This window comes from Channa argus, chromosome 1 (assembly GCF_033026475.1).
Source record: "Channa argus isolate prfri chromosome 1, Channa argus male v1.0, whole genome shotgun sequence".
Lineage (NCBI taxonomy): Eukaryota > Metazoa > Chordata > Actinopteri > Anabantiformes > Channidae > Channa > Channa argus.
In genome coordinates this window covers 15,298,708-15,314,350 of record NC_090197.1, presented here as the reverse complement: position 1 = coordinate 15,314,350, position 15,643 = coordinate 15,298,708, and the positions used below count along the sequence as shown (strand labels likewise).

The 15,643-nt window shown below is 41.1% G+C and overlaps 1 protein-coding gene across 1 annotated transcript; it reads right to left on the bottom strand.

Moving 5' to 3' along the window:
* Positions 1-1,196: 1,196 nt before the first annotated feature.
* Positions 1,197-4,085, bottom strand: hey1 (hes-related family bHLH transcription factor with YRPW motif 1). The gene is made up of 5 exons (XM_067500486.1): positions 3,901-4,085; positions 3,666-3,741; positions 3,480-3,563; positions 3,266-3,347; positions 1,197-2,908 (listed from the first exon to the last, which is right to left on the bottom strand). Exons 1-5 carry the CDS (start codon positions 3,984-3,986, stop codon positions 2,238-2,240), a joined length of 999 nt encoding a protein of 332 aa, XP_067356587.1. The 5' UTR covers positions 3,987-4,085; the 3' UTR covers positions 1,197-2,237.
* Positions 4,086-15,643: the final 11,558 nt, after the last annotated feature.

Here is a 15,643-nt window from a genome sequence, read left to right as displayed (position 1 = left end):
TTACAGCTAATTATTGTTAATACTAAAGTCTGTTGAATATTTATCTTTACCAGTATGGATGATGACCCTGTAATATGACTTCCTTATTACCACTGTAATATACAGTACATTAAATTTAGGATGTTTATATCTATACTGTATATCACCACTGTAATATACAGTACATAGACGTAAACATCCTCTCCACAATGTGAGCTGTAACATTTAACAATACTTACAAGTTAGGGCATAAATAAACATATTATAATTACATATGAGAAGTGTCATTCTGAATAATTTTTACATTATCTTTAAAGTTTAGGTAAAACGTAAATGCAGGATTTTTACTTGTTACAAAGTATTATTTCTACTTGTAGTGGAAGGATCCCATTATAGTATGGCCTGTACTGTTGAGTTACCACCTCCGACCAGCTGGGGGAGACAAAAGACAGGCTTTCTTTACTAAAAGCTTTCTGACCTTGTGGTTTTGGCTGCAGTGAAGCTTACATCACCACCTGGCCACGCAGCATCCTGAGTAATAAAGGCAAAGGTTACAGAGAATGAGGGGAGAGCTCAGAGGAGAACCGGAGAGCTGAGACTTTAGAAAAACTATGAAAGAGGGAGGGCTATTTTGGCAAATGAGAGCGCTTTTGGTCCAGCAGGAGAGGGCACGGCGTGTAGGAGCGAGAACAGAAGGTGCAGCTGGTGCGATGGCAAAGAGACAAATCTGTTCTCTGCACATTTCCTTTCTCACACATTTTCAGTTCCCATCTCCTGCTCTCTCCTTTGATCCCCTTGTTCTTATTCTTTCTTACCCCTGCCCCTTCATCTCCTATCATATGCTCCATCCCTCCTTCCTTTCCTTCTTCATCCTCTTCCAACCTTTCGTCCCTCCTTCTTTCCTCCTCCTCTAGTTCCCACGGAGCACATGGGGCCAGCCAGGCTGCTATTGTCCAGGATATCCCCTCCTTGTTAATGGTTTCCTGTGCACACACAGAGGGCTGCTGAGAGAAACAAGCAACCTCATCTGATACCACGTACTGCTGCGTACACACACACACACACACACACACACACACACACACACACACGAAAATAAATTGCAGGCACATATGTTACATGCACACAAAAACATATTTGTACCCATATGCACCTGATAAACAATCCTGCAAATGCACATTCACTCACATAACAAAACACACTGATAAAGCCACAGGTGATTTATCAGAGCTCTTTTATTACAGGGAATTTGTCATTACCACTAGCAACAACACTGAAAAGCTGAAAATTGGATTTGTGAGTGCTCGCTTGTGCTTTGTAAAACCATAAAATATACAAACTAAAAAAATCTCAGGTAGAAATTAGGAAATATAATTTCTAAATATCTCTAAAGACAATTAAAACAAAAAAATATGTATGGCCTTGTTTTAGTGTAAATGCTACATGTGAATATTTTATATAGTGATTGAGATTTCTTCTATAAGTACCAGATACCAGAAAACAACTTGGAGACAAGGCGATTACAAAATTCACCTTAACATCATTTAAATGAGAAAAACGCGTGATGAAAGCTGGTAAAAAAAACAAAAATGGTAAAACAGGTGTGAAGAGAGAAAACATATCATGAGTTTACACAATTGAGCACCATATGAACATCAGAGGTTGTGGGTAAATCGCAGTTAAGTTTATTTCAACCAAGCTGGTAGGTAACGTCTGATCCCAGTATTTAGTCAAACAAACATCTGGTTTCGGTTATTCCACCCCATAAAACGCTGTAAAAAAGGGGGGTCACTCTAAACTACCTCAAGCCATAGCTTCACACCCCTCTCTCCCTCCCTGTAACCAGGGAATCAACACTGGTTGTTTCGGCTCAGGGGGAAAACAAAGGGGGGCAATTTCGCCCTGCAACTTGACAGGCAGCGACTGCTTGACCATCTGGGAAAGCCATTTCTGATAGGATGACAACAGCGGGTGAAACTTCTAAAGGGGTGGGCAGGAACAGAGATCAATAAACACAATAAATCACTCTTGTTGCTTTTAGTTGTGGTCTTCTCACTGTTTTTCTTCTATACAAAAGACAATACATCAGCAAGGGAATAAACATCCTATATCTAGGTATATCCTCTGTGGGATGTCAACACCATAGAAAAATAAGAATTTCTTAGCAGGGAAAATATAAAGTCTTGTCCTTAAAAGTCCAGCTCAGCTGGGTAGGGAGTCGAGTCAATATGTAGATTGCGTTGAGGTTTTCACTTCGGTCAGAAGGCTCCTATCTCCATACCCCAGGGTCTGTAGGGTTTGCCCACAATGGATGCTGGAGCTGGGGGGCTGATGGTGGTGGTGGGGGAGATGATAGGGAAGGCGCTAAAGGGGAAGGGGAATGCCGTGAGGGAGGAGAGGAGAGGAGGGGAGAGTTTGGACGTTGACGAGGGGACCAAGGTGGGGTGCAGGACGGTGGTAGGAGCGGCAGAGGTTGGGGGGGCCCGGATTGGCCCTTGATCCGAGTTTGGGGTTGCGGTGCTGTTACGCCTGCCTGGGACGTGAGTCTCTGTGACTGACGTGGATGATGATGATGAAGACGATGGAGAGGTGGTTGAAGCTGATGTAGATGATAGAGGAGTTTGAGGGCTGCTGGTGGTGCTGCGGGGTAGAGGTGCCAAAGGTGCTCCCTGCTGGTGCTGGAGCAAGAGAGGGTGGGCCAGGTGGGCAGGTGGGGATCCAAATGCAGAGCCCCATGCCAGGTGACTCAGGCCAGAATGAGCCTCCCTCTGACTGGCGTAGTTGTTCAGGTGGGAGACTAGACGAACCCGCAGAGGGTCTGTACTATCCAAGCCTTCGATTATGCTGAGATAGCGGGCCGTCTCAGCTAGGCACTCCCTGAAACCCAAACCTCGGTAGTCCATCGCCAGGGCATGGGCGTCAAAGTAACCTGAGGACAGAACAAGAAGACGGTGGATTAGTTAAAAAAGATCACATGAACCGATCACAAGACACATTTGTCAACAACTGAATGAGCTCTGTCTAACATGAATCAATATGCACTTGGCTTTTGGTCTGAAAAGAATAATATGATAAGGACAAACAATGAGGTTTCATTTCCAACCAGCTGAACTAAGTGTAATATCTAATCATTAAATCATTCATTTATGGTTATTTATTGCTCTTTATTTTTTGAAGAAAAACAAAGGGTACACAAAGCTCAGCCTTTACTCACATAAACTCACAAGTCTGACTATGGAACAGATCAAATGTGCTTTTCTGTAGCAGGAATGGATTACAAAAATACCTTTGCCCCCAGAGGCGTGAAGCATCTTCAGGTGGTCGACCGTCATCTGCAAAATCTCCGCTTTCTCCAGTTTGGCTGAGCCCTTCAGGAAAAAAGAGACAAAAATGAGAAAAATGGGGATAATCCAAAAAAATAAAAAACCTAAATAAACAAAGTGGCTTTATACGTTTGACTTAAAACTAAAAGTTGTGTTGGGTTACTACTTGTTGCTTACCTGTTTCTCATAGGCGCTGGGAACCAGCCTGCGGAGCTCGCTAAGACTGTTGTTGATCCTGTCGCGGCGCCGTTTCTCAATTATCTGAGGATAGAAAGATCAAATGTGATTTGGCTATTTGCAGAATATGCCACAGTTCAACTCATCACGCACAAAAGTCTTCACGGAAAGTTTTTTTATACTTACTCCTCGACGCCTTTTCCGCGCCTGCACCTGAGTTGATGTAGTTGGAGACATGGAGCCGAGAGAAGAGCTCATGTTCCTTTGGTGGGATGCAAAGGAAAAGTTCAGTCTAATCTTTATATTTTTAATGGCTTAAATTTTTATATTTTAACCTAATGCTGTCAACTTACGCAATCCACTAATCTAAACCACGACTCAGAAAATACCAGAAAATGCAAATTTTGTTAAAGTAACTTACCCATTTTCATCTGCGCTTTCCTTTTCCACCTCAATATTCTCATCCAGCTCACTGTCCGAGGAGCTAAAGTCGTGATTCCTTTTCATTTTATATTTGTCCACGATAGTCCTTCAATATGTTTGTTGTGTCTACTAGACGAGCGTCTGTGCAGGTTTGCCCGGAGCGCCTCAGTTTGAAGCTCGGCTTTCCCACGGTGTCATTTCAACGCTGCTGCCGGCCAACATGGGCGGTGGTCTAGGCCGAAGCAGCCAATCACAGCGTGGCAGTGGGTTTGAGTGACAGCGCAGTTGGGCCAAGCACATCCTGGTGCGCTGTGACAAGTCAGAGAGGAGGTTGCCCTGAAAAAAGTTGGAACGTCTCACTCTGGGGTGGGGGTTCTTAAGGCTGTAAGCTATTATTATTATTATTATTATTAGCTATTTTTAAATTATTAAAATTCAGTTGGGCCATTCAGGAATCTGGGCTGCTTTTAGTGCTGTGCGTGATATTATTCATCTCTGATGTAATACTGACCAGAAAATGTTTTGCTCCATTATCAGTTGTTGCTCCGTTTGGGTCCACATATTTTCTTGAAGATCAATGATTTATGCAAGAGTGGATCCTACTGGCTTTAGAAAAATTCAAGGTCCATCAGCAGAGAAGGAAGATAGTGTGATATGATTGAGCGCACGGGAACAGCTACCGAGAGGGCATGAGTTATGTGCTGAGGTATAATTCTACAAATTTCACACACAGACTCTTCAGCAGACAAATTGACCTTTTAATGTGGAGTTGTCCGACTTTCCAGTCAGTGCTCTCCATCTTTGTATTCTCATGATGAAATCAATCATAGCCTTGTGCATGGTGACTCTGTGTTTTTATTTTTGTTTTAAATGTAGCCTAAGGAAAATACTATAAAATGGAACAAATGAATGAAAGCCACACCTTTATTGTCTCAAATGTATATAAATAGTTTTTCTACCTGCAGATATTTTTGATTCGTTTAATAGTTTCTCTTTTTACCCTTTGCGCCTGTGAAGGGAACTTTTGGAGTGTTAGTTACGCCAGACATCCGTGTGATTGCTCTGTCCAAACATAGAGGATCTTTGGGGGAACTTTGACAGCGGTCCAATGGACTTTCAGTCCGTGACTCCCTCCCCACCCCCCCGCCCTCTCCTCCCCCATGTGTGTCCCCCGGTGGTGATGAGGAGTGGCTGGCCGGCTGTCAGCACGCGCTGGCCGTGGGAAAGTTCCCTAACCGGCGCTGATAACCAATCAGAGGCCGACGGCCGTCTCCGGCGCTGGAATGAATGGAGCAATTGGTCGGGGCGACGGGCGGTCTGCGAGCGAGCGTGTGAACCTGTAATCCAATACTAACTCAGCCCGGGAGGAGAGACAGGGAGCGCTGCCGCAACCAGAGGAAGCCACCAAGTCTAATCTTACCCCACAGAGAGACCTCATGCAAGACACTGTGGGGACTTAAAGGACTGAACAAAAAAAAAAAAAAAAAGAGAGAGACCAGAATGCAATCAAAGCCGTGTTCGTCCTTGTTCCCCCGGAGTTTCCACATCATCACCACCACAAGTCTGATGGCTCCTATAATAGACACACTCCCCAAATAATGTGACAGAACTGCTGTGTGTGTTTGTATACACGGAGGGCTCATGTTACTGCAAAGAGCTCTTAAGTGGAGGGTCTCCCAGGGACTGGACTGAAGCATATTTAGAGAACATGCTGCCATTCAATAGAACATAATAGTATCACATAACTCAAACCATTTTTAACATCAGCCTTTTTGAAGAACATATTACTACAGTAGTGAAAAGTATCTAATGAATCAAGAAGGTTGTACATAAGCTCAATTTAAAGGCTTTCAACTTGCTTTTCAACTTCAATTTTCAAATTGCTTTCTATGGCTTTGGCTTAGGGTGTAAATGTACATTAATGCTTTCAAACTTTCCTCTGACTTCCCTACATTAAAATATTTCTCTGCTTTAGCCGGAAAAACTCCTCCACGTGACATCACCCGGAGAAGTTTTTCATCATTGGGAGTTCAGGTAGTGTGGACCATAATTACTAACTCCATAGTTAAAACAACAAGATGACATAATCTAAACTGAATCTTCCTCCAAGTGATGTCATTTAGAGGCATTTTCAGCTAAAAATAGAGAGATATTTTAACATAAGGCACTAAAAGTGCAGTTTAATGGCATTAATGCACATACTAATCTAACTAGAACCAAAAGAAACATGTTCAACACCAGTGAAGGTGTCTTTTAAAGTTGCATGCCTTTACTTTCAGTTTCCCTCCATTACTTTTCACAGCCTAAGGCACATCAAGCAACAATTAACTGTAAATGAACTGCTAATATAATAACATTGACGCCATAGGATTTTCTTTTGAGTTGTGCATTTTGAATGTACAACAATGTACAAAAAAAGAAATTTTTAGTAATGTGCTGTGCTATTAGTACACAACTAAGTAATTTCTTCATCTCCCTTGTATGTAAAGCAGATTCCTATTCATGGTTTATGTCTTTAATGTGAGCTTTCGTTTAAATTTTACAAGCAAATATGTAAGTTTTTCAAAGGCCTAAAAGGCCTATATTCAACATCTAATGCTTAGTAGTAATACAAAAAATTACAAATATGTTCGTTCACAAACTATAATATACGATTGATAAAGAAAATCTACATGGAAGGAAAACAAAACACTGACTTGATTTTAATGTAACTAATTGACATGCATGATGTTAAGGTTTTATTGTACCAACACAAAATAATTCAGCGAAAAGGTCATTTTAGATTCAAAGACATTCACTTGTAAGGACAGTTTTCATTGTTTAATGAACATTTAAACCAGTTTGTACTGGCAGCACGTTGCCATTTGGTCCCACAGTAAAAAAAAGTATCTGAAAAGAAAGATTATTCGTCAAAATGTTAGTCAAGGTCACTTGTTTAATAAATAACAGCTCCTGTGAAATATCCCTTCCAGGCACTGAAATGATGTCAAGAAATACACTGATCACAGATCTGACCCAGTTTCTAAATGTTTGGTAGTTGTCAAATTCACTCTGACTCTCATATTTGCCCATTTTTCTAGTTTCAGCAAGTGACTGTTCACTTGCGGCCTAATGTATTCCAGCCCTCACCAGATGCCTTCTGCAATGAGATAATCACCTTTATTTACATCACCTGTCAGTGGTTTCAATGTTGTGGGTGATCAGGGTGATCAGTAAAAAGGAAAAATATCCCCATGGTTTGGTGAAACTGAAAACAACACAAATTAAATGCCATTCAATGTGTGAGGCAATGTGCTGGTTGGTTCTAAAAAAAGAAAGAAAAACACTAATTTAAGTGCCCGTCAGTACAAATCTCCAAACAAACACACATAGTGACACGGTGATCCTTATCAGTGGGAGCCGATGGCAACCACAGGCATAATAGTCATCACAGTGAGAGGAGGCTGCCTTGTTTGGTTTATATGAATGAGAGGACGCACTTAGGACTGTTTTCATCTTATTGTTGTACAAGGCTGCGCTTATAACAGGATACTCACACATTCATCGAGCTGATTATTGGTGAGCTCTGTGTGTGTGTGTGTGTTGGGGAGTGGGAGTGTGGGAGTTGCATTCATGCAACCTGAAGCCTTTGTGACAATAAACACAGGTGTGCGTAAACATTAGTTTCTGTGTGTGTGTGTGTGTGTGACTATAAGAAGTGGAATGGGGGAAGAGGAGGGGGGTGAGGTGTGTGTGTGTATGCTGGGAGGAGGACTTCTTGTTGTATTTCAAGTTCACCCAGAGTTCCCACGCTGTTATTTTCTGCCCGGCTGTCTTTGTTCTACTGGTCTCATCACATGTTGTGATTAGTTGGGCCTTTCAGGGGCCGCCCTTTGAAGGTGAGGGCCCGCGACACGACATCATCAAAAATCCCCCCCTCCCCACTTCGCCGGCTTTAAAATCAGGCCACCAAACCAAATCACACTCCTGGCCAAAACAATCCGGGTTGCAGTGACGGTTCACCTCCGTTGCTCTCTCCACTCCTGTATTCTTTTCTCTTCTTCTTTCATGTCTAATTTCCTGTTTTCACATATTTACCCTCTCTTGTTTTCTTGGATTTAATCCTCATTTTGTCTTTTTCTCCCTCTCAATCAGTTTTTTACCATGAGTTTGAATCAAAGGTAAAAGTATCCTCCAAACGCTCCCTTTAAGCTGCCAAATCCTCTCAGACACTGAATATTGATACACGTGGGTTAGAGTTAGTTCAAAGAGGAGACATCAGGGCATTTATTTTGAAATTAAACGTTTGTCCTGATTGTCCTGAGGTTTTGGCCGGAAAATAATGTGTTTCCATGTCCTCTGCCTGCTGACTGTACAATCAAAAAGGGTTTGAATTTCAGTTTATTAGTTAGCCACAAATGCATTTTTTTGCAGCAATAACATGTCATCAGTGCTGCCATGAATTGAGTTTAGACTGTCTTAGTAGAAGGATATGGTTGCCGTTATGACTTTGATGCTTTTTTTTAAAGGGGGGGTTTCACCAATAAATTTACCTCAGTGCTGTACATATTTTTTGCATCAAGTATAATTACATCTGCTGTACATATTTACACAATGTTCCACATGTCATCAGGCATTTAGTTGTATTGGTTTGTTTGTATTTGAGTTCCTGCAGAGAGCTTATGTGGATCTACATGACTTCAGCAAGTGTATATTAAACTTGGGTGCAGCGCTGACAGAGTGACGTTGATGAATGATGTTGATATCACGTTCAGGAACTCTCAATTATTCCTTAACCAAACAGAGTCATGCTAAACTGTGAACTGCGTAAATGCTAAAATGTTCCCGATGGTGTCGGCCATATGATGTGAGAATTGTGGGCTGACTTCCAAAAAAATAATATTCATCATACAGGCGAAACTTTTCATTTGTTGTTGAGTAACAGTTCATGTCATTTGTGGGTTTTTTGTGTATGTATGTGTGTGATTTAAAGCCAATTATTATACAAAAATAGCATTAACCAGCACAAAACACTCATTCAAAAGGTTTTAAATTAAACAATACACTGCATGATAAGTAAAGATATGATTCTTACAATATGTCCAGCTTTTTCTCACAGAACAATACCATGTCAATTTTATGTATGAAGCCTAAAATCAACAATTCCTTTTACATTTAATGAAATAAAAGGAAAATGGCACAAAAGCAAAGAGACAAACAGCACTAATCAAATTGTGATAGACTTGAAGGGATAAAGAACAGATTCTGAAGTAGGTTTTATGCTGTCAGACATATTTTATTGTTGTTGCACAAAATAAATCTGTCAGGAAAAAAACACGTTGACGACATACTGATTCTGTTCTTTTGACTCTTTTGCTCTTTTTAACATAAACATACAAAAGTTAACATATTATATAATTTATAAAAAACACACAATGAACATAGAGACCATAAACAAAAGTGCATTACCAGTGCACATACAGCTTTGAGTTTCACTTAACTTTTTTATGATGCTTCCAGATGCTTGCTATACATCTTAAATTTAGATTTGAGGTGAGCAGAGAGGAACTTGATCTGTTTAGCTTTAGCTCTATATGAAAGTGAAAACATCATTCTAGTGTCAAACTAACCATATTATTCTGCATAATCCAAGTAAAATTTCAAGTGAAATGAGGCAAAAACAAAAACGTGTAAGAGTTGCAAAATGGTGCAGCTCTGAATGAGTGACCCTGAGTGACTCACGGTGAGACACTGAGCTGCGGCGTCTGCAGGTTAACCACGGACAGATGTTCGTCCGCTTGAAACAATACGTCGAGCCACTCACTGTTGAAACCCTGTGGAGGGCGAGCCTTGTTATTGTTTATAAATAGAGCTGTGTGGAGGAAGACTAACTTTGTTTCCCCTGAAGGGGAAAGGAAGCAACGGCTAAATCTGCTCTAAATGTGTGTGTCACCCCGACCATTGTGCCTTGCAGGGGTTTAAAAAAAATGGAGAGAAACATTGTGTGTCTTTTGGAGGGGTGTGTTTGTGAGACAAGGGTGAGTGTGCGTGTGTGTGTGTGTGTGTGTGTGTGTGTATGTGTGTGTGTGTGTGTGTGTGTGTGTTTGAGGGCAGGGCTTTGAATGTGGTTTCATTCTGTGCCCTTGTCTATCACTGTCAGTTCCCCTGTCAGCTTTGCTATTTTGGGGTCCTCTCCTTCAACCTCCTTGACTCGTATTCTTCTCCCTGTTCCACGTTGGTTATACACAGAAGAAGTCTCTCAGCATGTGTGAATACTGAGGAAGTGAATAATATGTCAAATGCTGACCCACTGACACTCATCTCTGTCTAGTCTTCCCATGGGAAGTGTTCGAGGGCCGCCCTCTGCCTCTCTGTCACACACAGAATCACACAGTGAGAGGAAGAGAGTTGGAGAGACATACTTTTTGATGCAGAAATCCTTTCCTTTTGTGTCCTGATGATGACTTAATTACCATAGAAACAGCTCATTTAACTTCAGATTTAAGTTTTTAAATGCTACTTTGAAATTCATACTGTAATTCAAAAAGTCAACACAATGAACACAAGTTCTGCAGTTTTCTCAAGCTGAAAACATCTATTTGGTTATTTTTTCTAATGACCGAAACTGGAGTGAATGTTCAGTTTCTGTTAGAGCTTCACCATTTAACTGAGAGGCCAATTTATTAACATGTAATGCAACACTGTGTCCTAGAAATTAATTAGCAACAGTAAATATGTTCTAAGAGAAACCTCTGAGGTACATTTTTAAACTTATTATAATGAAAATTTTTATTTCATGTACTTGCAAAGTCACAACATGTGCAGCCTGTATCTACAAAACAAGACAATATATGTCTTTTGTTTGATATGCACAACAATTTTTGTAATCATTATTGTTCCCCCTGGATTTTAAGACAATGGATCAGCTAAACATTAGAGGAACTAGAAGCTAAAAGGAGAGAGTTCTAATAAATAGCAGTGCAGTAGGTGCTCAAGTTGCAGATGGCTTTTACAGATGCTGGTTTAATCTTTCTTTTTTTTATAAAAAATATGAAGTTAATGTCACGCTGTTTGGAATTTTTGTTTTTGTGAGGATCCCCCCTGCTTTCCTGTTGGTTAACTGGAGACTGACTTTCTGTCATGATTCTGAAAAGCGTCTCCATGGTTAGCGGTGCAGCCATAGTAATTCAGTGGAGGACTGCCGTCTGACCTTTGCCCCTTTCTACAAAGACCAAAACCATCAGTGTATTAGTCCCACTTCCCTGCCATGCCCTCATTAATTGAAAACAAAGAAAAAAATTTTCACGTAACATTTTTATTTTTCACAAAGGTTCAATAATGTCCTCAAACAGCTGTGCACTGTAGTTTATAGCACATTTCACTCAAATAACAATAAATTTGTTTCCTCTATTCCAATAAATCTGTTTGTGACTATTTTTAGTAGTGGCCTTATATAAAAAAATGGTCAGGGCAGTATATGTGGGAGCATATAGTGTGTCTCCTAGACAAGAGAGATGTGCGACATATGTTTCATGTATCATTTCTGTGATTTTGTGGCTACAGGAAACTCAGACAACCGGACACACTCCACTTAATCTGTACTTCTCTGATCTTCTACAGGGTCCTCTAATCCTTAGTTATTGGATATCTAAATTCAACAGGTGGATAGGCAGAACCCAGCATCTGACTCCCATTTGTCACATCCAGTCAAGTCAAACGAAAAAGACCGAAGTACCTGCTGGTGCACATTCACAGGACGTCATAGTCAACACTGTCTGACTTTTAATCTGGAGGTAAAGTGGGAAGCAGAGCGGCTGGTTCTGGGGGGGATTTGGGTGTGATTCATGTCTGGAGTCAGTGAAACTCATTGTGGGTGGTCACAGTGAGCGAAGAGTGTGAGAGAAAGTCACGGAGAACAAAGGCAGTAATTTAACTTTCATCTGAGCTTGAGGTAATTATTCGTTTTAAGTTTGACCCACTCACACTTTCACAGTGGCCTTGTGGCCTTGGAGAACTGTGAATTTTGTCCTGTTTTGACATTTCATATAATGAAGAGCATACAGGCCAAGAGTGGCAGTAAAGATTAGAGAAAGGAAAACCTGGTGGCACATGACAGAAGTCACGAGTAGCATTAGAAGTTCATGGCTTGTGCTTGTAGATTGACTCATACTGAACCAGACTGCTTTGATACTGTGATCTCTGAGCCTGAGATGACAGTTGGTTGAAACGTGAGGTGAAAAACAACACTGGGTTCAATAATTTGTCAGATTTGCTCGCACACACACACTCCGCATGCACACAAACTTGTAATCACTCATCTTTACCCACTAATTCGATAACGAGCCTGAACAGTTGAAACATGTTTTAACGTTTGACACTTGGCCTCAAGAAAAAAACACTGGGAGAACAAAACGAGCCTCCCGTCAGTATCTTTGCACTCCTGGGAGAACGCTGCCCCCCCACCCCCTTGCTGTGGTGAGGGGTTGCTGGTCCTCTGACCCTGGTAATGATGGAGGGTCAGGAGTCAGGTTGTGTGAAGGAACCTTCTACGTCTGCAGAGCGCGTGAGGAGCGCCTGGGAACCAGATCTCGCCATGTGATCCCGTGAAATTGATCTCTCCACAGGGGACCAGTGGTGTGTATTTATATTTATGTGTGGTGGTTTTGTGTGTGTGTATGTGTGTCTGTGTGTGTGTGTAGGAGGGGAACGACCGCGACAGGAGACACATCAGCGGAAATGGTAGATCCCAGCAGTTGGCCTGTTGTGCCGTGACCAGGGTGCCCTGTCTGCCTTCCTGTCTACTGCAGGAATGACAGTGGAGGGAAAAGGTTCAACCGAGACAACTTTATGCTTGTCTAGCGCCTGAGACTGAATTGAGAGAAGCATATAAAACCCCCAAATACACATTTCTTATTGCTGAAGTACCTCAGTGCATTAGAAATATATCTAGTTCTTTACATTTTGAGGAAATTACTGTATAGTTTACTCCACTGTATTTATTTGACTGCTACTACTAATGAGGAGCTCATGAAATATGATTTATATATATTTTTATAGATTACTCAACCTCAACAGCAGTGTGCATGTTGCCAGATGTATGCAAATAGCTGTGAAATGCTCATTTAAGATCACTTTTACAGAATTCCTATTTCAAAAACAATAAGCGAGACAGTATTGCAACCAGCTCCTGGAGTTTGCATTAGCTTAAATTGAAATCTGCCAGGTATTCATGGCAACAGACATGTGAAACCTGCTCTGTCTACCAGTTTTCTGACTTTCTCAGCTAATTCTTACGTACTACAACATTTGGGCAAAACTATGAATGAATTCTGACATTTTTTCTTGTTGTGGAGACACTTCAGCTGTGTTATTCTTCAGTTTCAGTTTTTGAGACAGTATGCACTGGAAGTCTTTTAGCAGCTTAAAAAATCCAAACTCCATAGCTATCAGGTCAACAACTTAATTTGCTAAAGACGACCATGTGAGACGATAGAAAGCTTCACAACAGCCACTTTATAATGGACCTGAACAGTGAGACTGTTTTTTCAACTATTAATTCTACTATAAAGGGTTTGAATATTTCTTTTACTGTCCTGTTGTACAGTACATGTGTGCAAAAATCCTATGATATATTGTCTTCCTTTAATCCAATTAAAAAAACTTTTAGATACATTTAAAAGGGGGACGAGTGCATGTTAAGGCAAACAAGAGGCACATGAGAAGATGTTGTTTTCGCATGCTTATGTGTCTGTGTCAGTATCTGTGAGACAGACCCCTCCAGTGATGGCCTGCCTGCTCTTTCATCCTCCGCATCTGCTATTCTTCTTAGAGCTCTCTCTTGGGCCAAACCTCCTCTCTCTGTCTGCTCTGCCTATTTAGAAGCAACCACTTCAGTCATATCTGCAGGCTCGTTATGGCAGCTACAAAACCAATCCCTCCTTGTGCTTATTCAATCACAGAGGGATCTTAGGAGCTTTTTTTGTCCATCTGCTCCCTCTCAAAGGCTTTTTACAGACATTTTGAAACAATCAGATCTATTAGTTTCGACTTGTGATGTCTGATCCCTTCACTGTGCATGGGGCCTGCATGGAAATGCGGCACACCCTGTTCAGACATTTCTTGCTAGAAAAAAGAGAAATCCAATCAAAATTTACCATAACTTTGAAGGGATGCCATGGATGTCTTTAAGAATTGATTGGGATGTGGAAAGTGATGATGCTAATGAAAACTGTCACATCAAACAGACCATGCAAAATATTTGCATATTGTCTTTAAAAAGAAACAATTCACTGGGGAAATGAAATAAAAGTAAAAAAATGTGTTAACCTTTAGCACAATATGATACAATGTCTACAATACAGTGTATCACGCATTGTTTGTTCAATAAGTTCCCAAACAAAAGAGCTAAACAAAATCATATATCAATCCCTATCTAATTACTTTTTTCTGATGATTTTATGTAATGAAGCACTGCACACCATTATCTGTAAGTGCTTTTCTTGTTTAGGGTCACAGGTGGGCTGGAGCCTACCCCAGCAAGAGGCAAGAGGCGGGGGGCACCCTGAACAAGTCTGCAGTCTATCTCAACACAGAGCGACACACAGAAAGACAACCAATCACACTCACAATCTCACAGACAGGTAATTTATAGTCACAAATTAACCTAACATGCATGTTTTTGGACTGTGGGAGAAACTAGAGTACCTGGAGTAAACCCACCAAGCAGGGGGAGAACACGCAAACACCTCACAGAAAGGCCACAGCAGGCCAGGGATGCAAAGCTGCGACCTTCTAGCTGTAAGCGTAAGCGCTAACTACTCCACCACCATGCTGCCCAGCTTGTAAACAGTGAGTGAATGATTTTTTTCCTGTCATAAATAACCACTAGATTTTAAAATGCATTTTTAATAAAATCATATGACAAGTACTGTGATAATACAGCACAATATAATAGAAAAAATGAAGGAGTGCAAACCTTGCAGGTTTGATGTTTGTGTGCTGAAAGTCAAATCCAGGTGTGTGGGAAGTCACACACAGACCGAGCAAAGAGTGTATGACTTACGTGTTGTCATTACATCACTCACAGACCAGATTCAAAACATTAATTAAACAGACTTCCCCAGCTTGTTTGCTTTTGGACTTGTAAGTGACGTGTGTATGCATTTGTGAGCATGCATGTGTGTGTGTCTCCTGTGCACTGTGTGTGGTTGCTATGATCTGAGTTTGAGTTCACTCACTAAGCTTTGGGATTTGCTGTGTGTACGCGTGTGTGCATTTTGTCACACAGTTGTTAGCGCAGCACTGATTGCTGTTTATTTGGTCTGTGGGTTGACACAGAGCCTAGCAGTCAGGAGCGCTACTGACAGCTCTGTTTTTACTGGGTCCCTGCGGCCATACCAACACTAACATTGGGGATGTGCTCTTCCCTCTGTCCCCTGGACCCTGAGACTCTCACACCAAGTTTCCTGTCTGTGTTCAAAATAACATACAGTGAATCATTATGATTGCATTGTCAAAATTGTAGAGGAAAACAAATACTGAGGAAAATTCAGTTTGCAAAGCACAAACTTGGTCACTTCACAGTGAGACATTCATGTGTGGCTGATCTTTCAAAGAAATATTTGAACATCTTGAAAAACCTGCAAATACAGCCAGAATTTGATTCGTTTAGCATCAAAACTAGAAATAGTGTGAAAATCTGCTTGACAGCATCTTATCTGTTTTATCTACAGTACTGTGCAAACGTCTTGGGGCACATTTCG